This window comes from Pelodiscus sinensis, chromosome 5 (assembly GCF_049634645.1).
Source record: "Pelodiscus sinensis isolate JC-2024 chromosome 5, ASM4963464v1, whole genome shotgun sequence".
Lineage (NCBI taxonomy): Eukaryota > Metazoa > Chordata > Testudines > Trionychidae > Pelodiscus > Pelodiscus sinensis.
Window position 1 is genome coordinate 59,567,579 of NC_134715.1, and position 24,194 is coordinate 59,591,772.

Consider the following 24,194-nt stretch of genomic DNA (forward strand, 5'->3'; position numbering starts at 1 on the left):
GCAGCTGGAGTGCTGCGGGGTTGGTCCCGCAGTGCCGAGGAGCGGTGCTACGGAACCAACTCGGCAGCACCCCAGCTGCTCTGCCCCGGGCTTCCTGGAGTCATCCACTGATCAGCAGCGGCTAACTTGGGGACGCCTGGGGCAGGGCAGCTGGGGTGCTTCCGGGTTGGCCCCGTAGCGCTGCCCCTCGGCCCTGCGGGACCAATCTGGCAGCACCCCAGCTGCTCTGTCCCAGGAGTCCCCAAGAGCAGCTGGGGTGCTGCCGGGTTGGTCTCGCAGCGCCGAGAGGTGGCGCTACCGGATCAACCAGGCAGCACCCCAGCTGCTCTGCCGCAGGCGTCCCCAATTCAGCCGCTGCTGAAACTGACGAGCAGCATCTGAATCAGTCCGGCTCTGCCCCAGGCGTCCCCATCGGAAGGGGGAGCTATGAGGGGTCAGGGGTGGCATCCCCCCTACCCCACCCCAGACGCCTCATAGCCCCCCCCCTTCCGATAGTCCAGCATATTTGATAATCCAGCACCCTAAAGGTGCCAGATTATCGGAAGTTTACTGTATACTGTAACCAGTCTACATTTTTACTATTGTTCATGAAGTTTTGTTTAGGCCAAGGTTGGGAAATAATTTTTGACGGGGGCCGCTCCAAGATTTTGGAAAGTGGTGGAGGGCCACACTTTTCCATGATAATAATGGAGGAGATGTGGGGTCTGGAATGGAGGTTGGATACAGAAGGGAGTTTGGAGTAAGGATTTGGAGTGCAGAAGGGAGACTGGAGTCTGGGAGGGAGTTTGGCTGAAGGAGGCGGTTGTGACCTAGGGCAGGGGACTGGAGTGAAGGGGTTTGAGATGTGACCTAGGGTGGGAGGGTATTGTGATCTGGGGCAGTAGATTAGGGTTCCAGATCTGCGAGGGGATATGGGTGTAAGGGGGGAGGGACAAAGGATTTGTGTATGCTGAAGGGGGGGCAGAGGGTTGGGGCAGGAAAAGGCTGGGGTGCCAGAAGCAGGCTGTTGCCAGGAGACTTGCCTGCCTGCTTGCAGAGCTTAAAACATTTCCCAGCAAGTCAGCCTGCCTGCTTGTCTGGCCATGTGCTTCATTGAATAACTGAGCCAAGATCACAGGGTGTGGTGGTTGTTGGCTACCTGTTATTCCAACAAGCAGCTCCCATTGGCTGGTTTCTGGACAAAAAACCGCCAATGGGATTGTGCTGAGGGCAGGGCGGCTCCTGAACATCCCCCCCCCCCCAAGTTTTAAAACAGAAATGGAGCCCTGCAGCCACATTTCTACATGGCGTGCGTGGTGGCAGGGCAAGCAAGAGAGCCTGTCTGGGGTTCCCTGCTGCCTCCACGGGCCACGTTCGGCCCGCAGGACATATTTTTCCAAAGCCTGGTTTAGGCCCGCTACCAAGGACTAGGTGCCCATCTAATGTTCACTAATGTATGTTGAGGTGCAATATGAAACAAATTTACATGCACAGTGAAGGTGTATTACATTTTAGTAATCATCTTTTGTTTGTACATTGATGTTTACTATAGGTCTTTTAAAGTTTGAAATTAAAATGTTTCTTTACAATGTGTTCTCTTGTATGTGTATACCATTTTTGTTAGGACTTATTTTTGTTAGGACAGATTGTGGGGTCTGTGAAGACTGTTTTGATCAGAAAGATGGGGGGGAAACCAAAGCATTTGGATAAAAAGAACACACAAGGAAATAGATTCACTTTGAAAACTGATAAAAGGTATAATTTAGACTTCTTCACTTTGACATGGTCTGCGTCATCATCTGTGTATGTGATTATGCTTGCAGTGTTGTTCATGACTCTGGTAAATGAAAACTTGGGAAAAATTCTGCTGCTATATAATGTATTCTAGGTTTGTGAAGTCATAATTTTGTGGTACAGATAATAACTTCAAGTAAAAATATATAGATTAGATATAGATTATATTGAATAAAAGATCTGGTTTCAAAGATTAGTGAACGTGCCACTCTCCCTATTAATTGTAGTAGTAGTAAAAATAGAAACAATCCTAGCTTTTTCTGAGTGACTAAGGTTCTTGTCTCACAGAACTAAACAAAGACAGTTGAAAGTTCTGGTTAAAAAAGGCCAAGAAGAAGACTAGCCAGGGATTAGTTGTACTTTGAGTTGGTTGAGCAACATAGGGAAAGTTGCATAGCCCTTCCCTGTATTTAGACTAGTTTTTCAGAGTTAAGATTATCGTGAGCTCTAGCCTAGTTCAGCTTTCTTTTAAGGACCAAGCAACTATTACTGTTTGTCCTTACATGATAGGCTAGTTGACACTGAAATTTGATGGCTATTTTTCTATTATTTTAACTTGTGTTTCAAATTTATTCTTTTCCTGAATTATGTTTTAGTGTCTCAGCTAAAGCAGAACTGGTCACATCTGTATATTTTAAGCATTTAAAAATTCAAATTTAGTTACCAAAACGAGGGGTGGCAAAAACGAGGTATATTATGGAGTACTAGGTACAAGAATAAATCCTAATTTTGATGCCTATGTATTATGATGGTGGACCCTCTAAAATATTATCCTAGACTCAATTTTAATATTAAATTAATCTTCCTGATCCCCCAACTCTCCAATATACAGCAGCCATAGAAGTTTTCTCTCTCTCTCTCTCTCTCCCCCCCCCCCCCTTACTTGCTTTTCTTTAAAATTTCTAAGAACCGGTACAAGGCTAACTGTGCAAGGAGTAAAGGGAACTAGAAAATAGGAGAAAACTAGCAAAACAGAAAATAAATATGCTGGGTGCTAGAAGGGTAAATATCCCAAATACAACAGCTGAAACTAAGGCTATGTCTACATTGTGTACCTAACAGAAGCATAACAGTAAGGTCTCTTGTGTAGCCTCTCATTGTTGGCAGGAGAGATATTTCTTACCAGCAAAACAAACCACACCTACTGAGTAATGGTAGCTTTGTCAGCTGGAGAGCATCTCCCACAGACAAAGCGCTGTACACACTTGTACTTTTTTCAGTAAAACTTTCATCAGCTGGGGGTATGTGGGTTTTTTCCACACCCGTGACAGACAAAAGCACAATGTAGACATAGCCTTAAAGTAATGTTAACAACTGTTATGGTTTTTTTCCATGTAGAGAGCACTGTTTTTCTACTACTATTTCTTGAGCATGGGAATGTGATGGTATAAAATATATCATGTGTAAGGTGGAATGATGCCTCCTGCAATCAACTTCCTTTAATCCTGAAACAGAGTAGAGGCGTGGTTTATTAATTTATTCAGGATTTTTCTCTATTAAGTAATCTCCAGATTTAAAACAAAATGTAGATGCAAGCCCTTACTGTTAACTGCTAGCTGTGTTAATAGTTAAATGATTCAGCTAACATAGTTATCCTTTTTTTACAGCACATCATTGTTCGCATGTGTTAAAGTTGGTAAAGAAAGACTGTCTACTGCCATTGTGTATTGCAAGATGGGCTTCTACTTCCTCTGTGCCTCGCATCACTACACACTATACTATTCATTCTCGAAACAAAGACAAACGATGGGAAGGTAAGTGGAAAAATTTGCTCCTAATTAAACTAAAGAAAGTATGAGACTTCAGGATGCAAATATGTAACTACTAGGGATGTTAACTAATGAGTATTTCTGCAAACATGAAACCACTGGAATTTTTAGTGGTTACATGTTTACACACAGGGGAGACGGGAGCCAGTGGTCGTGGGGAGATAGCTTTAAGTACCAGCTCTCACCTGCTTTCTTCCTCCCCCCCCTCAACTCCGCTGATACAGAGGAGTGTGGTTGTTAGGATTAATTGATAAGCCCGGGGTTATCTGTTAATTGTGTAAATGATTACATGCTAACATCTCTATAACTACATCTTGTATCTATAGACTGAAGGGCCCACAGCCTCACTAGGCCCCTGGGTAATGTGGGAGGTGGGTTCTTGCATGGAAGGGATAGGGCTGGAGTTAGGCAGCCCTCAGTGCTACCCAGAAACGGGTTCGGCAGCAATTTAAAGGATCCGGTGCTCCAGCCGCTGCCATAGTAGTCCTTTTATATCACTGGGTCATAGGGCAGTTCCCACCCACTTCCCCGTCGGCAGGCCTGACTATAGGTATACATAGTAAAAAGTTAACCCTTACCTTATTACTTTATTGCAGTCAGGATATGTATTTTCTAGTTTTTGCAATGGGGTCTCATAGAATTATGCGTTGATCATGATGAAGTAGGGCAAATAAGCTATTTATACTATTTTAATTTATAAATTTACTAATCTCAGTAGCTCCTTAAAAAAAGGGATGTGTGACTGGGTCATCTTTATGTCCCAGCAATTCCTCTGGCCAGAACAGTGCTTGTGGACCACCTTTTCCATCATTAAGAAAGAAGGAGGACCATCAAGGTTGCTCAGTGGCACTTCTCTCCCCTCTTTCTTTCTGAGCTGTACCAGTTATATCTGAGGTGTAAATTTAGAGCTGGGCCCTTCTTTTTAGCATTCTAGGATGGCACAAGCACTGGAGATAAAATCTAAAGTTCTTTCTGTGTTCTCTTTATTAGCAAAGGTTTTATGTTCCAAGTGTTAGGCAAAAGCACAATTAAAATGTTGTTCATGTATATTCAGTGTTCACGTCTATTGAATATTAGCCCCACCTTAGTCCAAGGTGATAGTATTTTGATACTTGACGATTGATGTGACACAGCAAAACGATAAACTTCAGAAAGAGAGGGAGAGAGATGTATTGTTGGACACGTTTTGGTAAATCCTACTTTGCTCTGTTAAAGGGGTGAACATGGAAAGATTTGCAGAAGAAGCAGATGTTGTCATAGTTGGAGCAGGTCCTGCAGGTCTTTCTGCAGCTATTCGACTCAAACAGTTGGCCAGTGAGCATGGCAAAGAAATTCGGGTTTGCCTGGTGGAAAAGGCTGCTCAGATTGGTGCACATACACTTTCTGGTGCTTGTCTTGAGCCACATGCTTTGGAAGAACTCTTACCGGACTGGAAGGAGCGAGGGGTATGAATGCTGAATTATGATTTATCTCTACCTTGAATCAAAACTCTCTATCAAGTTCTATGCTATACCTTTATATATTTCTAAATAATGTAGATGATTGATAAATACATTTTTTTCACTGTACAGTTGTTTCCTTTGTTGTATAAAAAGCTGTTGGGTAAGAAAGGAACTGTTTGGAAAAAAAATCACTACGCCGGTTCCAATAACTGAAGTGTTAATTGTGTTAACTTTTTACCTGAATATTGTTCTGCCTATTGCACTGTTCTTCTCACAACACCATTGTAGCTCAGTCTCATACTACACTTTATTTTGAATTAGTTCCTTGACTGACAAAAAAAATTGCTTACAATTATGATTTTTCTTATTATTTAGGCTCCACTTCAGACTCCTGTAACTGAAGACAGATTTGGGATTTTAACAAAGAATTCCAGAATTCCAGTGCCAATTCTTCCAGGTATAGGTTGTGGAAAAGCTAGAAGACTTATTGAAAAAATAGGCCTAAGGTTAAATATAATTATCAAAAGCTGCTTTTTAGCAGCCTTGTGCACAATGTAATAAACTATAGTGATGAGGGCCATAAAAGTAGGTAGGTTGTACATATTAAAATTCCCACAACTACCATAGCAAAGTGATACTAATATATTGTATTGAATCAGACGTGTGTGTTTTTAAAGTATTACATTTTAAGCACGTACATCTCCTATATGTGTGTGTATATAGATAGATAGATATATTCTTTAATTCATAAACCTGAATAGATTGTGGTCTACTTCTCCCTTTTGCCCAGGCCTTCCAATGACTAATCATGGGAATTATATTGTGCGCCTGGGGCACTTTGTGAATTGGCTGGGTGAGCAAGCAGAAGCTTTGGGTGTTGAGGTGTATCCAGGCTATGCAGCAGCTGAGGTAATAACATAACTATTTATGTGGGTGAGACAAGCCCATCTTACACAGAAATGCTTGAAATATTAGGGCTCACTTCTGCGAATTCTAGAATACTCTATCTCCAGTCCAGCAAAGCATTTAATTAACATGATTAAACCCGTTGTTTTCAAGATTGAGCCCTTAGTTAAAAGGCTTGCGTTTTTTAACCTCCATGTTCTCTGCATTGGAAAATAATTTTAGAAATGGAGTTAATATGACAAGTCATTAAAATAATTGTTTGAATATGTCCAAAGGTTCTTTTTCATGAAGATGGCAGTGTGAAAGGGATTGCGACTAATGATGTAGGCATTCAAAAGGATGGAGCACCTAAAGTGAGTACTTTATCTTTTTAATAGGCAAAGGTACAATTCTGTAGTTCAGGGGTGGGGAACCTAAGGACTGGAGGCAGTTTTCCCTCTAAACCAGTGTTTCCCAATTTTTTTTGACCACGGAACCCTTTCAAACTCAGAAAAATTTCAAGGAACCCCCTAGCCAGGGATTAAGTTTGTCGAGCAAAAAAAAAAAAACACACACACACACCCAGTACACCACAATTGGTAGTAATAAGATGCTAAATAGCTAAATACGGTCATGACATCACCATTCATTTAAATTCAACATATTGAATATAACACCATTCATTTATATTCAACAAAAATCATATTAAATATGTACAAAAAATAAAACTATCAAGTAATATTAATTATATTCATAGTTTTCAATGTGAAGAGTGGTTTCTCTTCTTTTCTTGGCAAATTCTTTTTATATTTGGTTTAATACTAGAAAGTTGGATTCGCATATCTGGTGCAGCATTCAGTCGATTTCTGTATTTCGTTTTCATTGCTGCATAGTTCGAGAACCCAGTTTCGCACAAGTATGTACTGGCAAAGGGTAACAACTGACGAATTGCGCGTCTTGATAAAGATGAATATTCTTGACTTTGACATAAGTCACTCAAATGTAATCAGAGAAACTTCTTTAAATTTTTGTATTAATTGGCCATCTGAAGCGATTTCAATTAGGTTTTCATAATCTTGTGTAGAAAAACTGACTGGCTTTTCTGTTAAACTTAATGGATTTCGAATCCAGTTATTGTTGTCATTGATGTTTGGAAAATACTTAATGATGTTCGTGTATAAATCGTGGAGATGATCTGCAATGTCGCTGCGAATATCTTCATCAAGTTTGTATCCATTTTCTTCAAGGAAATCATTTAGAGTTGGTAAGCAATCCAAATCATTTCGTCCTACAGATGAGATCCAAAACTGTAGCTTCCGTGACAATGACAAAATTTTGTCTTTCGCATTAAAAATATTTACATTCTTTCCTTGCAGTGACAGATTTACTTCATTTAGTTTTGTAAAGATGTCTGCAAGATACGCAACTCTCGATAACCACAAAAAGTCTGTTAAATGATCAGACAGTTGGAATTTGTGATCCATCAGATTTGCGGAGAGCTCATGACGCAATTCAGATAATCTAACCAGCACTTTTCCTCGTGATAGCCACCTGACTTCTGTATGTAGAAGCAGGGCTGTGTGCTGACTACCCATATCTTCACACATAATTTTGAACAGTCTTGATTGTAATGGTCGAGTTTTTATATAATTAATAATCTGTACTGCTTCGTCCAACACATTTTTAAGAGAGGGAGAAATATTCTTAACTACCAGAGCGTGTCTGTGGAGAATGCAGTGACTGCTGGTGCAGTTTGGTGCTACATTTTTTATTCGTGTTACAGCGCCAGCCACTGTTCCTACCATTGCTTTGGCACCATCACTGCACACATCAACACATATTTCCCAGCTTATTTGATGTGTTTTCATAAAGTTATTGATACAATTGAATATATTCTCACCAGTTGTATTGGTTTGCAAAAATTCACATAAAAGTAAGTCTTCTTCAATAGAACTATTAAAATCATAACGGACAAATACAAGCAGAACTGCAAGACCTGCAACGTCAGTGGACTCGTCTAATTGTAATGCATAAGCATCACATAAATGCAGCTGAAAAATAAGCTCCTTCTCGATGTCAGCAGCAAGTTCGTGAATACGACCTGTGACAGTATTGTTTGATAGTGGCACAGCCTCAACTTTTTTACTAGACTCCTGATCCAACATACACATTACAATATCTTTTGCACATGGTTTTATGAGTGATTCCCCAATAGTGTGTGCTTCTCCGGCAAGCGATATACGATAGCTTACTTTGTAAGTGTCAGTCCCCGTAATACACGAGGTTCGAAGGGATGCCGGAAAGGATGAGACCACAACTGGGGGTTTCAAAAAGCACAAACTGATTTTATTTTGATGGCGCCAGACAATCATCAGAACAAAAATTAAACAGATTGCCAGACAACACAAAACAATTCCCTGAGGCTTTTCTAAATCACAATAATTCCCAATAACTGCCCAGGGGTTAGGAACAGTTGAATTAACATTGGTATTATCCATAGGGCTGACTATTTACACAACTTTATACAAGGAAACAGTAAAAAATCTAAACCACAACTATTTATAAACTAACTTAGTAACTTTTTAGCCACTGTCACTTGGCAAGCAATAAGGACAACTAAAAAATCAATTAGGATAGGGATGATGGCGGGGGAGGGGGGAGTATACCAGTTCTGGAGACAGCAGGAACACAAGTACCGGTCACACGCTCATAAACTGTCTCCACTCGGGTCGACCAACTCGGAGTACGCTCAGTAAGACTCAAGAGCGGGGGGTGCAAGGCGTCTGGGTGATCAGGCCAGGCGTTCACTCAATGCGAATCCCCAGTGAGAGAGGGGCTGCCTGCCTGTTTTATTGCCTGTGAACTTATCACCCCATAGGTTGGTTTTTGCTGCAGTGGGTGGAGTAGCAGGCCTGAGCACCAGTCAGCCCACTGGCTGATCTGTTACTGCAATGGGTGGAGCGAGCAGGGGAAGATTATTAATTTACATGCCCTTATATGGAAAACACTCCACCTCACAGACAGAGCCCCCTATACCAGCCTCAGAGGTATTACAGGCTATGGCTCCCTGCGACGGGCAGCCATTCCTGATGTTCTGTCTCGGACATGCCCCCGTGGCTGTCCGGAGCAAGCGGTAAGGGGGTTGCCTAAGGTGAGAGCGCACGTAAGGGTAATCAGCAAGAAGCCAATTGGGTAAATTGAGGTTCTGGTGAGCTGCTGTCTTCAGAAAGGGGAGAAAGGGAAAAGTAAGCAACAGTAACAGGGAAAGCGGAAACAACTCTGTGGATAAGAGCTTTTGCAACAGCAGTGCCCACTAAAAAGGCTAGTAACACAAGAGCACATACAATCAACCACTGCTTAATGGTGGATGCCCAAGTACTCAGTCCTCAAGAGGAAAGTTTTGTTTGCCACCAGTCCCATTCTTCCCGCTGTTCGTGAATCCGAACTGCAAGTGAGGTCAGCTGTTGGGTGATGGCTGAAACGTTGTTCCACCCGGGCTTGAAACGCAAACAGTATTGGTCCTTAAACCTGGGGTCAAGGTCCTCGAGTGCCATACAAAAGTCCTTCTGCAATATAACCTGTATCATTAGACGATTCTTTTCGGCATAATGAGCTAGTACAGTAAGAGCCAAATCGACTTGTCGAAACCCTTCAGCGGTCAAATTAATGAGGGCTTCGAGATTGCGGGACATTTGGTAACATATCCCCAAACGAAAGATTCAGTGGCAGACTTAAATTTTTTCCATCTTGATGGTTCTCGTCGGCTCCGGAAGTCAAACAGCCGGTGGGGGGCTCGAATGGGTTGGTACCTGAAAAACAAAAAGGGGACAAACAACGCCCTCAAGGCGGGCTAATTAAGATCGAAGAGAAAGCCAATTGTGATGGACTAACGTAGGTTGCTTCAACGCTATTTAATCCCTGTACAAAGACTATCTTTCCAGTGGGGGTGTGGGGCATATCGGGGGGGATGATGGATACCTGTGCCCCCGTGTCTAACAAAAAGGGGATAATTGTCTCGTTTTCGGTAGTCAGGTTTTGATAGGGTCGAGGGTCATTTAAATCAGGCCGAGTGACCGCTAGGCACTCGGCCTCTCCCCGTTTTTTGGCTGCGGGGGAATAGGGCGATCTTCCCACCCCAATTTCACAGCCAAGTCTTTCTGTTGATCACTATTCATTTTCCTAATAGCTTCCTTGGCGAGTCCCTTACCCAATAAAAATCCAAAAATCTTACGCTCGATGAACGAACGCTCGGGGTATTTGGGTTTGGGCGCCATTTTGGACCCTTTCACCAGAGTAGAGGGGGTTGCAAGTAGGGCGGCCTTTAGTGTTGCCCACTTCACCCTCTCTACAGCGTCGTATAGTCGGCCAATAGGTTGTCCTGTGTATCCCCTTAGCCACAGAAGAGCCCCTGTGTCTAGATTAGGGCTGTTGTCCACGGCTAGGGTAACAGCCGCATCTTCTATGGGAATCTGAGTGGGATCATCAACAAAACGAAATGGGTTTTGTGCTACCGTCTGAACGTTAGTTAAGTTGAGGGGGTGTGCGGTGGGATCCCAGAGCAGAATAGAACTCCCAGCGATTGCGTACATAAGGGTAGTGGAGTTATTCACACAATCAGGTGGCATCTGTACTGCGCGAAATCCCCCTTGTATTTGGAGGTGCGCGGCAGCTGCGGCCGTTACAGGCCAATGATTATTCGCTGCCAATACTCCCCCCATAAGGCCCCGCGACCAACTCCCGGTACGGGTTAACGTTAAGGCTTCCTCCCGGTCAACCCAGTCACTCCCCTGTTCCAAGGCTAATCTCCCTACCCAGATTATAGGAGGCTCATCCGGACGTCGGGCAGTGTCCGTGATGAACTCCTTCATTTCCGCCTTGGTTCGGGGGCGGGTCTCAGTTACCTGAGAGGTATTCCCCTGACCATCCATTTTTAATCGGGTTACAGTCACAGGGAGGGCCTCCGGTACAATCAGGTCGGGAGCTGTGGGTATGGTTGAACTCAGGGTAGTCAAGCCAGGGTAAATGTTTGGTGGATCATGAGAGCCTTGGTATGGGGGAGGAAGCTGTGTCTCTAAAGGAGGCATCTTTGGCGCCTGAGGGGAAAACTCCGGTTCTCCCTCTGACTGCGAGTGCGCCACCCCACGGGCGCAATTTGTAATGGCCCCATGGTAGACGGTAACTTTATCAAGGGCTGCTGCTAGGGTATTGCAGATGGCAGCCAGAACATCCTCTGATTTATAAGAATCGGGGCGTAGTTTTTTAACCTTTTTTATCCCATCTAACCTTTGGACCAATCCTATTAACAGGTGGTGTGCAGGTGATCCATGTGGGGCTCTTGGCTCGGGGGCCAAGATGGAGGGGGCTACCCCACAGAGTTTAATTACCCTGTTCACCTCTTTCCAGAGGCTAAGAGGGTTTGAATTAGGGGCTGTCTCACCCACTTGAGTGAGACACGGTTGAAGGCTATTATCAGCCGGGGTGGCCCTGAAGGTGGGATGGCAAGTTAGCAAGCAGCCCACATCGCTCAACCCCAAAGGAATGGTGTAGGTCCTACAATCATGGCCGTGTCCTATGACACAGACCCAGTCAAAAGTGTTAGGGGCCCCTTCGCGCTGTCGAGTACAGAGGAGGTGGTATTGCAAATGATTAAACTGATCCTCCTCAGAGCCTGGGGTCTCAGTTTTAGCCCAGGGGCAACTATCAGAGTTGTCATGGTCTCCGGGGTTCCGGCATCCTGTTCGTGACGCCATGTCAGTCCCCGTAATACACGAGGTTCGAAGGGATGCCGGAAAGGATGAGACCACAACTGGGGGTTTCAAAAAGCACAAACTGATTTTATTTTGATGGCGCCAGACAATCATCAGAACAAAAATTAAACAGATTGCCAGACAACACAAAACAATTCCCTGAGGCTTTTCTAAATCACAATAATTCCCAATAACTGCCCAGGGGTTAGGAACAGTTGAATTAACATTGGTATTATCCATAGGGCTGACTATTTACACAACTTTATACAAGGAAACAGTAAAAAATCTAAACCACAACTATTTATAAACTAACTTAGTAACTTTTTAGCCACTGTCACTTGGCAAGCAATAAGGACAACTAAAAAATCAATTAGGATAGGGATGATGGCGGGGGAGGGGGGAGTATACCAGTTCTGGAGACAGCAGGAACACAAGTACCGGTCACACGCTCATAAACTGTCTCCACTCGGGTCGACCAACTCGGAGTACGCTCAGTAAGACTCAAGAGCGGGGGGTGCAAGGCGTCTGGGTGATCAGGCCAGGCGTTCACTCAATGCGAATCCCCAGTGAGAGAGGGGCTGCCTGCCTGTTTTATTGCCTGTGAACTTATCACCCCATAGGTTGGTTTTTGCTGCAGTGGGTGGAGTAGCAGGCCTGAGCACCAGTCAGCCCACTGGCTGATCTGTTACTGCAATGGGTGGAGCGAGCAGGGGAAGATTATTAATTTACATGCCCTTATATGGAAAACACTCCACCTCACAGACAGAGCCCCCTATACCAGCCTCAGAGGTATTACAGGCTATGGCTCCCTGCGACGGGCAGCCATTCCTGATGTTCTGTCTCGGACAGTAAGATGCCTCTGTTGCATTTTCATTATCAGATTTGGCAATTTTTGACATGAAGAGTTTACTTTTTTCAAGCGATTCAAGCTTTTGCTTAAAAAAACGAATGTCTTTATCTTTGTATTCTGGATGATTTGTTTCAAAATGTCTTCGCAATTTAGCAGGTACTAAACAACTATTAGATAATATTTTGTTGCACACTACACACTGGGCACCTGGAGCATCTTCATTTCCATTGCTTGTGAATCCAAATGCCAAATAGTCCTCACAATACCTGCGTTTCTTATTAGTCAGCTGAAATTTGTCATAATTAACTTGAGCTGCCTCAGTATTTTCCTTGCTGGTTTCAGTAAAAATATTGGAGTTTGAAGTACTCACTTTTCTCTTTAAAGTTCCTTCTTTTAACCAACGATCCATGGGGAATTTTGATATTAGATTGAATTCTTAAACTTAAAGTCACACACAGGAGCCACGTGTCCTCACAGTGTGTATGGGGATTTGTTCCGATCCTCACAGTGAGTATGTTCCACTCACTGATAGTACTCCTCCCCCCTCCCCCACACACATGCTGCCTTTACCAAAGGACCTAGCAGCAGCAACAGCTGCTTGTCCCGCTTCTGCCCGATCAACCCAAGATCCCGCTGCTGTTCTGCTTTTATCACCAGACCTAACAGCAACAACAGCTGCTTGTCCCGCTTCTGCCCGATCAACCCAAGAGCCCTCTCCTGCGTCCCCCGCTGCCGCTCTGCTTTTACCAAGGGACCTAGCAGCAGCAACAGTTGCTTGTCCCGCTTCTGCCCAATCAACCCAAGATCCCTCTCCCGCGTCCCCCGCTGCCGCTCTGCTTTTACCAAGGGACCTAGCAGCAGCAATAGCTGCTTGTCCCGCTTCTGCCCGATCAACCCAAGATCCCTCTCCCACGTCCCCCGCTGCCGCTCTGCTTTTACCAACGGACCTAGCAGCAGCAACAGCTGCTTGTCCCACTTCTGCCCGATCAACCCAAGATCCCTCTCCCGCATCCCCTGCTGCCACTCTGGTGGTTTCACTTTCAAAAAGGCCCTTTTTGAAAGAATGAGCAGCCGCCATTATGCAAATGAAGCATGGGAAATTCAAATCCTGCCTTCATTTGCAATTTCGATCTGTCTAATTTACATCCCTCTTTTGAAAGAGGGATGTAGTTTAGACATGCCCATATTAATACAACTCTTATGGTAACAAAGACCGTTACTACTAAAATAACAAATATAGTTTTGTATTCAACATATCCAAATTTACCTAGCACCGGATCTTCTTCTTCTTTTTTTTTTTTTTTTCCCTAGTATCCAGTCCTAGTGAGATCTCATTGTATATTTTAGTTATTTGGTGTAACAAATGAACAGAGTTGACCATTGTTCTGAATATTTTAGCATACTAGGTTTGGATATTTCATCTCTTTTGACTTATCAATACACTAGGACTGAGTTCATATCTAAATCCCATATATGAACTGCAGACACTTTATTATAGTTGGCAATCACAAGATGCATTTCAGATGATATTACTGGGCATAGATAAGTATTCATGTCACACTCCCTGTCAGTTCCTGGCTTGGGCCAGGGAGGCTAATGATCTATCCAGCACACCAACTTCAGTGATGAATCCTGGTCATGTGCCACCTGAGGTACATTTCACATGTGCTAAGAAGATGTCAAGATTCATACTGAATCCTATCCTATCTAAACAATGGACAAAATGTCATGCAGTGGAAGGATAGCAGCAGAATGACCTGCTATGACAAAATGGGATTTTTTTTCATTAATCCTATGTGTGCCTCAATATCTTCATACTTTGCATGGCTACCCAGGGCATGATGGGGAAAAATTATGTTTGCATTTACAGGAAGCTGAAGAGCTATAGGGGTGTGGGTGAGTGTTACTTAGCTGAATGTACTGAATGGGTTATTAAAGAGAATTGGCTAAGGCTAACCCAGATCATTGAAAATTCCAGTTACTGGGACCTGGATGCTCAAATGAAATGACCTTGAAGGAAAAGAATTTCCCTGCCTCTCAGCAGGAAAGCTAAGCAGAAACCTCAGCTCAAGAAGAATAGACTGAGATAGAGGAATCAAGAGTTGATTTCTGGAAGGAGCATGGATGCTTTCACCCAGGATGGATTGATTTAAATCACCAAAAAAAAGGGGGAAGGGGCAGGAAGCTTGCTTAAAAACAGACTCCCTATGCATTCCAGCTCCTGCCTGTCCCTTCCCCTCTCTCCTCCCCCCATGCTGCTGCCTCTGATACAGGCAACACCCTGGGAGCTGGTGCATGCGGAGAACTGGCTTTTAAGCTTGCTCCTTGCACATACCAGGAGCCTGCCTGTAACCGTGAAGGTTAACCGATGAGCCCAGGTTCATTGGTTAACTGTGTACAACATTACACTTTCACATCCCTAGTGTCAAGCTGCAGATGCAGCAGCAGTACATTAGGAATGGTAAGATCTAAATCATACACACACAAACACACTTATTTAATATTTTATGTCACGTAAATGTTTCACATTTGTAATTGCAGCAGTCTCCTGAGCTGATGGCTGTTCTTAAACTCTTTTTTATTTTCAATTTTTTTTAACTGACAAGTCCTCAGAACACTAAACGTACAGAGTCCTTAAAACTTCTACAACTAGCTCTCATCTTCCCACTCCCGCTATCATTTTGATGCATTGTCTTGGCTGACAAGTATAAACCATTTGACCCTTTATTTTTCTGTGCTAACTGAAGGACTTCCAGTGCTATGTACCAGCTGACTACCAAAATCCACAATTTTGAAATCGCTGATTGCGTGTTACTGCAAATACTTGATAAGCCACATTTGTCCCTGAAAAGCATACAGGTCTCTAACCAGGAGTCTCTCTTGATTGGACTTGCTGAGCAAAGCTCACCATGTGAAGCAGGAGTGCTGAAGCCCTTAAAAGTTGTCTCAGGAGGTGGTGAGGTGGTGCATAGCCTGTCCTGAGGGAAGAGCAAGACCCTCTGGGGATCTGATATAATGAAGTGGTTCCTCCCAATGGGACTGTTTAAAAACTGGGGACACTGCAGCAATTCTGTGGATCCATGGCACAGTTATCTGGGTGAGGTCTTCGCTTCCACTCTGGCCTTTTGATGCTTGGTAAAAGGGCCTGAACTAAGGATGTTAAGTATCGAGTAATTCACTAATTGAATAGTCAATGCATTTTTGCATCGACTATTTGATTAGTCAATAGGGCAGCGCTGCCTCTTTGAAACGCCGCTACAGCATTTCAAAGGGGCAGCACCACACAGCTGATCCCAGGCTCCATGTGGCGCTGCTCCTTTGAAATGCCGCCACAGCGTTTCAAAGGGGCAGTGCCGCACAGTGCCTCCCTTTCCCTCTTTCATGTTTCCTAAACAATTGTGATGATTACAGATTCTCTACTTTTACAGGCTACCTTTGAAAGAGGTTTGGAGCTACATGCCAAAGTCACGTTCTTTGCAGAGGGTTGTCATGGACATCTTGCCAAACAGCTGTACAACAGATACAATCTAAGGGAGAAATGTCAACCCCAAAGTTACGGTATTGGACTGAAAGAGGTACATAGCTTTAGTACAATACTTGTAAGCTTAAATAATTAGAGTATTAGACTTTCTGCAAACTAGACTGTTTCCAATTGTGTGTATGAACTGCTTTCTAAAAATAATAAACTGCTTTAGATTGTACACTTAAGGAGTGTGAGTGGTAGATTTTGACAAAAACTTGAAGTTTTTAAACTTTTGAAACATTTTGGTATTACAAAATAAAGTGTAAAGGCCTAGTTTCTGACATCCATCTATGCAGGGTTATTGTTTATGGTACTTTTCCTTTTTAGTCTCCTTTAACTTCCTATGTGACATTGACTTTTGCTTTTCTCCTGCTAACTCTGGGTAGTCTTGTTTGACACCCCCCTTTTCCTTGTGAGGTTGTGCAGGACATTTCACTGTCCATTTTATTTTGTTTCCAAATTAAATTCACTCTTTAAATTGATGTAGTTTATATTCAGTTTCAGATTGTAAGTGTACAAAATATTTCTTTTTAAGATCCACTTTTAGCCTAGCACTGACTGTGTCCCTGAGTAAGGGAGAACAAAGATACCACTAAGTTGGAAAATGGTTCCGAATATTGCACAGCTGTTTGCAAGCCCTAATAATCTTTCCATCTTTTGACTATTCTGTGACATGTTGAAGGTATAAGCTAGCCTGGTCCTCTGTTCCATTACAGTGAAGTGATGGCAGAAAATGTTCTGTGATCTATACCCAGCAGACAGTGTGTGCTGGGTACACATTGTCTTCAGTGTTAATTCAGCATGCTTAGTTAAGGCACTGTGTTGCAGGTTTTAATTTTGGAAAATATTTGTACAATATTTTTTTTGAATACAGATATATTCCACTTGGAAAGTAACTGTTGGTTTTAAACAAAGTATATTCAAAGTGTAACCATCAGTGTTCACTCCAAACTATGTATATTTGCAAAATAAAATTTTAGACTTCTGTATTTTTTAAATCTCTGAAATTATATGAACTTTAAGTAGTGCAATATAATAGAAGAAAATTGGCCTTTGAGGTTCCAAATGAGATGATTTAGAGTAGCTTATTTGAAATCCTAAGTAAAAATGTTATTAAACATAAATTTCACTAAGTAACCCAAAAGTTTTGCTTTCTTTAAAAAAAAATCAGTGTAAGCACATGCTTTTCTTCCATTCATTCATGCAGAAGTTATTAAAATAATTGATGCAAAATGCAGTCTCTTGTGTGATTAATGATGGATGCAGGAACTGTGACAAATTTTATCTTCCATGGTATAAGTATAAATATAAATATGGACTATGCTGTTTGTTGAATTTGCTGATGTTAGGTGTTTAAGGAAGGAAGGTATTGGAATTGCCACTTGAAAATATGTTCAGAAAGTATTTGTACTGCCATACATTATCCTCAGCTGTATGAGCTATATCATATGCCACAGTAGTGAACTCAAAGTAATCTGTTTGCAATCATTTTTAGTTGAGTTTTGTTTTTATACCGATAGTCTCCCTATACTTGCATTATAAAGTAGCCTCTATTTCAGTTGTGGCTTATTGATGAAAAGAAATGGAAACCTGGAAGAGTAGAACACACTGTTGGCTGGCCCTTGGACAGACACACATATGGAGGATCATTTCTTTATCATTTAAATGAAGGTGAACCATTGGTAGCTCTTGGGTTTGTGGTAAGTAAAATTTTGCTACTAGAACAAAATTTTAATTTCTTGCTTTAAAGCAGGAAATTTTAGAACTTCTCAACAAACAGTTGTAAGAATATGCAAAATTCTGTATTTTTCCTTCACTTCATTCTGAAAATGCAAACCATTTATATAAAAGTTTCTGAAAGAAATTCAAGTTACGGCAGGCACCCAGCATTGGAAATTTTATCCCAGATGGTTACATAAGGAAGAGTTTTTTATTATGGGAAGTTCTAGGCAACCATAATTACAGATATTGTTATTTGCGTCATCTATAATAAGAGCAAGATAGTGTTGAGTAGAATTGTAAATGAGTTTACATAACCAGTTGCATATGTTAGCACTCACGTACTCATTTACAAAAACTATTATCGGCTTTTTTTCAGAATGCTTGTTAATATTTGGTTCTTGTACTGCCATGCTGATCACGGATAAATGTATTCCCTCCTGTTTAAGTAGTAAACAGCCTTTTCCACTGCACAGCTCTATTTTCCCTTTGTTTGCCACTGTCTCCTGTACCTTCATGACCTCTGGACCAGGCTGTTGCAACAAAGGCTTTTCATTAAGACAGTGGCCCCAAACTGTACGACACACCACCCTCAGGAATGTGGAGGAACATTTGGAAGGTTGTGGGAGGGTTGGCCTGGGCCTTTCCACTTGGGATGGGAAGAGAACACCATGTGTTCAGACCTGCTCCACTCCAAACCTTTTCAGCCCCTTTTCTTTTCCACCTACATGCCCAGTTCTGTTTCCAGGCCAGAACTGCCTCCAGTCCCGTTCTACCCCAATCTCAATTCTGTCCCCCATTCCAGCTCTGTTCTCATTCACTCTCCTCTCTTGGACCAGCTCTGCCTCTAGTTACAGCTTCTCCCCTATACCCAGTTCTTCTGCCAGCTCCACTGCTTAAGGGGTCTTGGCCATGCAGTAACTGATGGGAGGAATAGAGGGATTCAGTTAATGGTAAGTGGTGGCACAACTAGAAAAGTTGGCACATGAATGCTTTTAAGGTCTTTTGTACATCAGGAAATAGCACAGAATAGCAACTGCACATTAGCTCCCAATGTGGTCACCCATGTTCCATACAAAGAGTGACTTTGTGACTAGTTCACCCATCTTATTCTTTAGACTTCTAGCATTTGTGTACAAGCACTTCAAAAACTTGTTACTGTTTATTTGTCTGTCCTTTTCTGATTTGTCAGATTCTTTTTTATGTGAATGTTTTTCGTCTGATTTTATCCACTTCCATCCTTTCCTCCTGACTAAAACCTAGAGAATCTCTATCAATAGACTCTCCTGTAAGAGACATCTCTGTCCAATCCATGTGCTCCTCTGCACCAGTTGGATTTCCCTCATCTCTTAGTTTAAAAACTGCTCTGCGACCTTTTTTGGAGTCACTTCCCTTGGTACATTAACCTTGGTTGTGAAAGCTTCTTGCAAATCTGATGAAGTAGTTGCCTGCTATTAAAGCATGACAGGCTGTCATTTCCACTGGCAATGAGTAAACTCTGAGATGCAATCAAGATGCTGTAAGTAACCTTGGCCAAAATGATCTCTCTTTCTCTCACCCATGATATGTTCTTCTGTTGCCCCAAATCCTGAAAATAATTGTTCCAAGAGTGAAGCTTGCAGGATCCAGAAACAGGGTTTTTTAACATAAGGATCAGGCTTCTGGAATTGTTACTGTCAGGAATATATCAAAACTGAAACTTGACCACATCTAAAAATATGCAAGACACATCTTTGTCCATGTTTTTGATTGAATGTGAAATATGAACTTCTGGGCATTCAGCCAACTGGTGAAGTCTCTTCATTCTGTCTTTATATCATTGCTCCCTTATTAATTTCTACTGGGGATGGCTTAGTTATGGGAGCTAGTTACAACTTGGTTAGATACTTTTGTGACAACCTTGTAGCAAAGTCTTCTGACTTGGCACTGAGCATTGTGTTAATAGCTCTGCAATAGATCATGATTCATTAATATAGTTTGATTGCTTCTTGCATCTTCAATTTTAATTAAAAGATCCTGAAGTTGTTGTAACATGAAAATAGATTTAACATACCATATTTTAATGCTGATGTCACTTTAAAGTAGGAGTATAAAATAACTTTTTGTTGAAATGTTCACATTTTAATATACCTAATGGCGTGTTTTATTTTATTATTTTATTAAAGATTGGCTTAGATTACAAAAATCCCTACTTAAGTCCATTTAGAGAATTCCAGAGATGGAAGCATCATCCCAGTGTGGAGCCCACTTTAGAGGGTGGGAAAAGGATTGCCTATGGTGCTAGAGCCTTGAATGAAGGTGGTTTCCAGGTAAGGGTACACTTGGGAGTTTTGTTTGTAGGCTTTTTCTTTTTTGGAACAATACTAGACTATTTACCCTGAATTCTCTGTTGACCTGGTTACAAGAACTAGTTATGCTCAGTGTCTGTTGAAATAAAAGATTGGAAAGGCCAAAAGGAATTTCCGGACAGAAAGTTATGCCTTTTGGCACCAGGAATTCTCATTGGCCATTCTCAAATAAATTGATCAATTTCTAGGAATATTTGCCTGGCTTAGGAAAGTGACATACTCTCTGCTCAACTAACATATCATAGGACATATCTTGTGTTACCGCAAAATGTAAAGAGAGAGAGTGAGTTGAATAGTCAATATTGTATTATTGCTAGGAGGAAGTAGCCAATATGTGCCTCTTTGCCTTGGCCTTTGCCAATTTATGAGAGAGAATAAAGCAGTTGCTATACAGATTTTCCAGAGCTTTCATGAGTTCACTTGTATACCCTGCGTTCGTACCCATCTCTCCCCTGTCCGTTTTGAATAATGTGTAACTTACTTTATATAGTTCCTAGTGCAAAGCTTGGTTTATGGTATGTAATTTGTTTTATATCTACATTAAATGGGTTTACTTTTCTGTATGTTAAAGCCTGCTAGTTGATCATTAATTTTTAATTGCTCACTTTTTCAGGATGCATAGCTTTTAAAAGTGTGCTTGCTGGCTTTACAAATGTCTCATTGAATCAGTAGGAAATAAAAAACCCATAGGAAAAAAAATTGTAATTGTCTGGAACGATTATACTAAAATATATGGTGCCTTGACCATATCTATAGTAGAAGTCTTTGACCAGTTAGCATATGGAGTAAAGAATTATATTCATCTGAGTAGAATTATAGCTCTTAGTTTCAATTTGTTGCCTCATAGATATAGAATAAAAAAAATTACCCATCGCAGGCAATTTCCAAATTTGTGTGCTAGAGATAAACTTAAGGCCATATCCATCTGCCTTTGAATATAGTTACATTATTTATTTGAGGTAAAAGAGATCATGCCCTGACAAACCTTCATTTCTTTGAGAATTTAAATTCATCGATTAAGTTATAGAAAAGAATTTCCTTCATATACTAAAGGGGAACATTTAATAGTGGGCACAGATACACTGTCTACACTCTGAACCCCAACTTTTCTGTATTTCCATCTCTTACTGTTCGTCACTCTTTATCCCAATCATATTACCTTTACCTACCCAGTCCCAATCTCCACTGCTCAGGCTGTCATCCTGGACATAAGAATGTGAGAGTGGCCATACTTGGACTGAACAACGGACCATCTAGCTCTGTATCCTGTCTCTGACTGTGGCCAGTGCCAGAATCTTCAAAAGCAATGTATTGGACAGGGCAATTTCTAGTTGTCACCGGTTGTCCAGTCCCAGCTTTGGGCAGTTATAGGACTATCAACACCTAGAGCAGGGGTGGGGAACCTTTTTTTGGTTCGGGGGCCGCTGCCCTGCAGAAAAATCAGTTGGAAGCCACACATAAGTGAGAAGCTAATAATAATACAAAACAAACTGTCACTGACCTGGCACACAGGAACCTAGGGAGACCCATCCTAGTACATTTTGTGTGCTTCAGCCCCATGGTGGAGTGGCAGGAGGGCTGGAGCACCAGCGTCAGCTCCCCATTGCTAGGGGAGAGCCGTGAGCCTCAGAGGCTGAATCCAAGCAAGCCAAGGGCCGCATCTGGCCCCCAGGCCTGAGGTTCTCCACCCCAACCTAGAGCATGGAGTTGTATCTCCAACCATCTTGGCTAATAGCCATTAATGTCTGTGGTCTCCATGAACTTATCTAGTTCTTTTTTTTTTTTTTTTTTTTTTTTTGGACCTAGGTATGCTTACAGCCTTCACAACATTCCATGGCAATCAGTTCCATGAAATTATACACAATCCCTGGCCTGTAATGATAGACTAAATGCAGTAAGGCCCCCCAAAAATGTTTCAGAAGATTGCCATATCCATAAGGGAGTGTTGCAGGAAAATACGGGAATTTTACAAAATTTAAAACCAATGGAATAGGAAAAATATAATAAAAAGTAGCCAGGAAATCACTTTTATTGTCCCTGGTACTATGCCAAGCAGACTGTTATAAAACAGTTATTGTAGTATTTACCTTGTATTCCATCCAAAGGTTTCATGAACACAGAGGATGTAACAAGTGCTTTTAATCCCATGAAATCTGTACAGGCAGTCCCCGGGTTACGTACAAGATAGGGACTGTAGGTTTGTTCTTAAGTTGAATCTGTATGTAAGTCGGAACTGGCGTCCAGATTCATCCGCTGCTGAAACTGACCAGCGGCTGACTACAGGAAGCCTGAGGCAGAGTTGCTCTGCCCTGGGCTTCCTGGAATCAGCCGCTGATCAGTTTCAACAGGCTGAATCTGGACGCCAGTTCCAACTTACATATAGATTCAACTTAAGAACCCCAGGTGTCCCCAAGTCAGCTGCTTCTGAAACTGATCAGCGGCTGATTCCAGGAAGCCCGGGGCAGAGCAACTCTGCCTTGGGCTTCCTGTAGTCAGCTTTGGTCAGTTTCAGCAGCGGCTGACTTGGGGACGCATGGGGCAGAGCAGCTGGGGTGCTGTCGGGTTGGTCCAGTAGCGCCCAGAGCGGCGCTGCGGGACCAACCGGTAGCACCCCAGCTGCTCTACCACAGGCGTCCGGAGAAAAGCCTGGTCTGCTTGGGGGTGGGTGGAGGGGGCGTACTAGCTGCGCCCCCGCCCCCTCCCCCCAGCAGACCAGGGAGACGCCGGCGGCGGACCGAGACGCACTGCGGTCCCGCCACCTGGGTCCTCCGCGAATTTGCTCTGGGTCTCCCTGGTCTGCTGGAGACCAGCAGACCAGGGAGACGGGGAGCAAAGCCGCGGAGCACGCGGGCAGCGGGACAGCCCAGATGCGCCGCGGCTGTCCCACTGCTGGCGTCCTCCGAGGCTTTGCTCCCCGTCTCCCTGGTCTACTGGAGACAGCAGACCAGGGAGACGGGGAGCAAAGACAGCCGCAGCGCGTCTGGGCTTTCCCGCTGCCCGCGTGCTCCGCGGCTTTGCTCAGCGTCTCCCTGGTCTGCTGGGGGGGGCTCCCCCCGCAGCAGACCAGGGAGACGCGGAGCAGCTTTTCTCGCCCCAGAGGACGCGGGCGGCGGGACCACGGTGTCTCTGGGCGTCCCGCCGCTCCCATCCTCCGGGGCGAGAAAAACCCCGTTCGTAACTGTGGATCCAACATAAGTCGGATCCGCGTAACTCGGGGACTGCCTGTATTTAGCTATCTAACAGTGTTTAAGAACATTAATTGGACATTTTCTCAGATGAAGACTTTAAAACTACTGTTGTGTTATGTCTGTCCATCAAGCCCCACTGTCCTGTAAATAGAGAAGAATGTTGTAATGTGTGAATTTTAGTAACTGTCTTCTGTAAGCATTCAAACTTAGAAAGAAAAAAAGAAATATTCAACGATAATCCAAATGTGGTTAAATATACTTACTGGGATTTCTTGGTGTGGTTTTTGGGTGCGTGTGGGGGAAGGGGATTTTCCTCCATGTGACATATTGTGAATAATTAGTTATTTTGGGAATATGACATTAGAGGTTTACTTTTCCACAGGCAAACTTCTGAGAAGTGACACTACTTCATTATATTATACATCTCAGAAGAAAGGGGGAGAGATATTCCTAGAAATTATTCTATTATTGGTCTCTGCACAATTTTTTTTCCTTAGAGGAAATAGGATTTAGTGCCCAACTCAGTAATGCCAGAAAAATCAATCTGTCAACTAAGACAACACACACTTGTGAACTAAACAGGGAGATGAACGGATATGGTTACTGTGGTAAGAGGGAAGCTTGATTTTTATTAAAGCAGAGACTAGGTTGGTGAGAATATCTTTTACTGGACCAATTTCAGTTGGCAAAAGAGACAAACTTTCAGATTAAAGAGAGCTCTTATTAAAGTAGATATTTGTCATTTTGTACTAGAGAGCAGAAGATAGAAGGTTGCACTTGCTGAGTAACTTTATCATTGTCTATGCAATAGAGCAATTGTTTTGAGAGGAATAGTGTAACAACAGATCATATTTGCTTTCTCTAGCTTCCACTTGATTAAACAAAAGCTATTACATTCTGCAGTACTGGCCCTTATCTTTTATTTGCTCAGGACTTGGTCTCGTGGCAGA

The 24,194-nt window shown here is 42.7% G+C and overlaps 1 protein-coding gene across 1 annotated transcript in view; it reads left to right on the forward strand.

The window, feature by feature from the left end:
* The window catches only part of ETFDH (electron transfer flavoprotein dehydrogenase), a 35,703-nt gene that overhangs the window by 3,165 nt on the left and 8,344 nt on the right, over positions 1-24,194 (forward strand). Inside the window, exons 2-9 of the mRNA XM_006121868.4 lie at positions 3,381-3,527; positions 4,758-4,987; positions 5,360-5,441; positions 5,775-5,893; positions 6,166-6,243; positions 15,895-16,041; positions 17,549-17,689; positions 19,874-20,017. Of these exons, the coding sequence (XP_006121930.2) occupies positions 3,381-3,527; positions 4,758-4,987; positions 5,360-5,441; positions 5,775-5,893; positions 6,166-6,243; positions 15,895-16,041; positions 17,549-17,689; positions 19,874-20,017 (1,088 nt within the window). The remainder of the gene's footprint in view (positions 1-3,380; positions 3,528-4,757; positions 4,988-5,359; positions 5,442-5,774; positions 5,894-6,165; positions 6,244-15,894; positions 16,042-17,548; positions 17,690-19,873; positions 20,018-24,194) is intronic.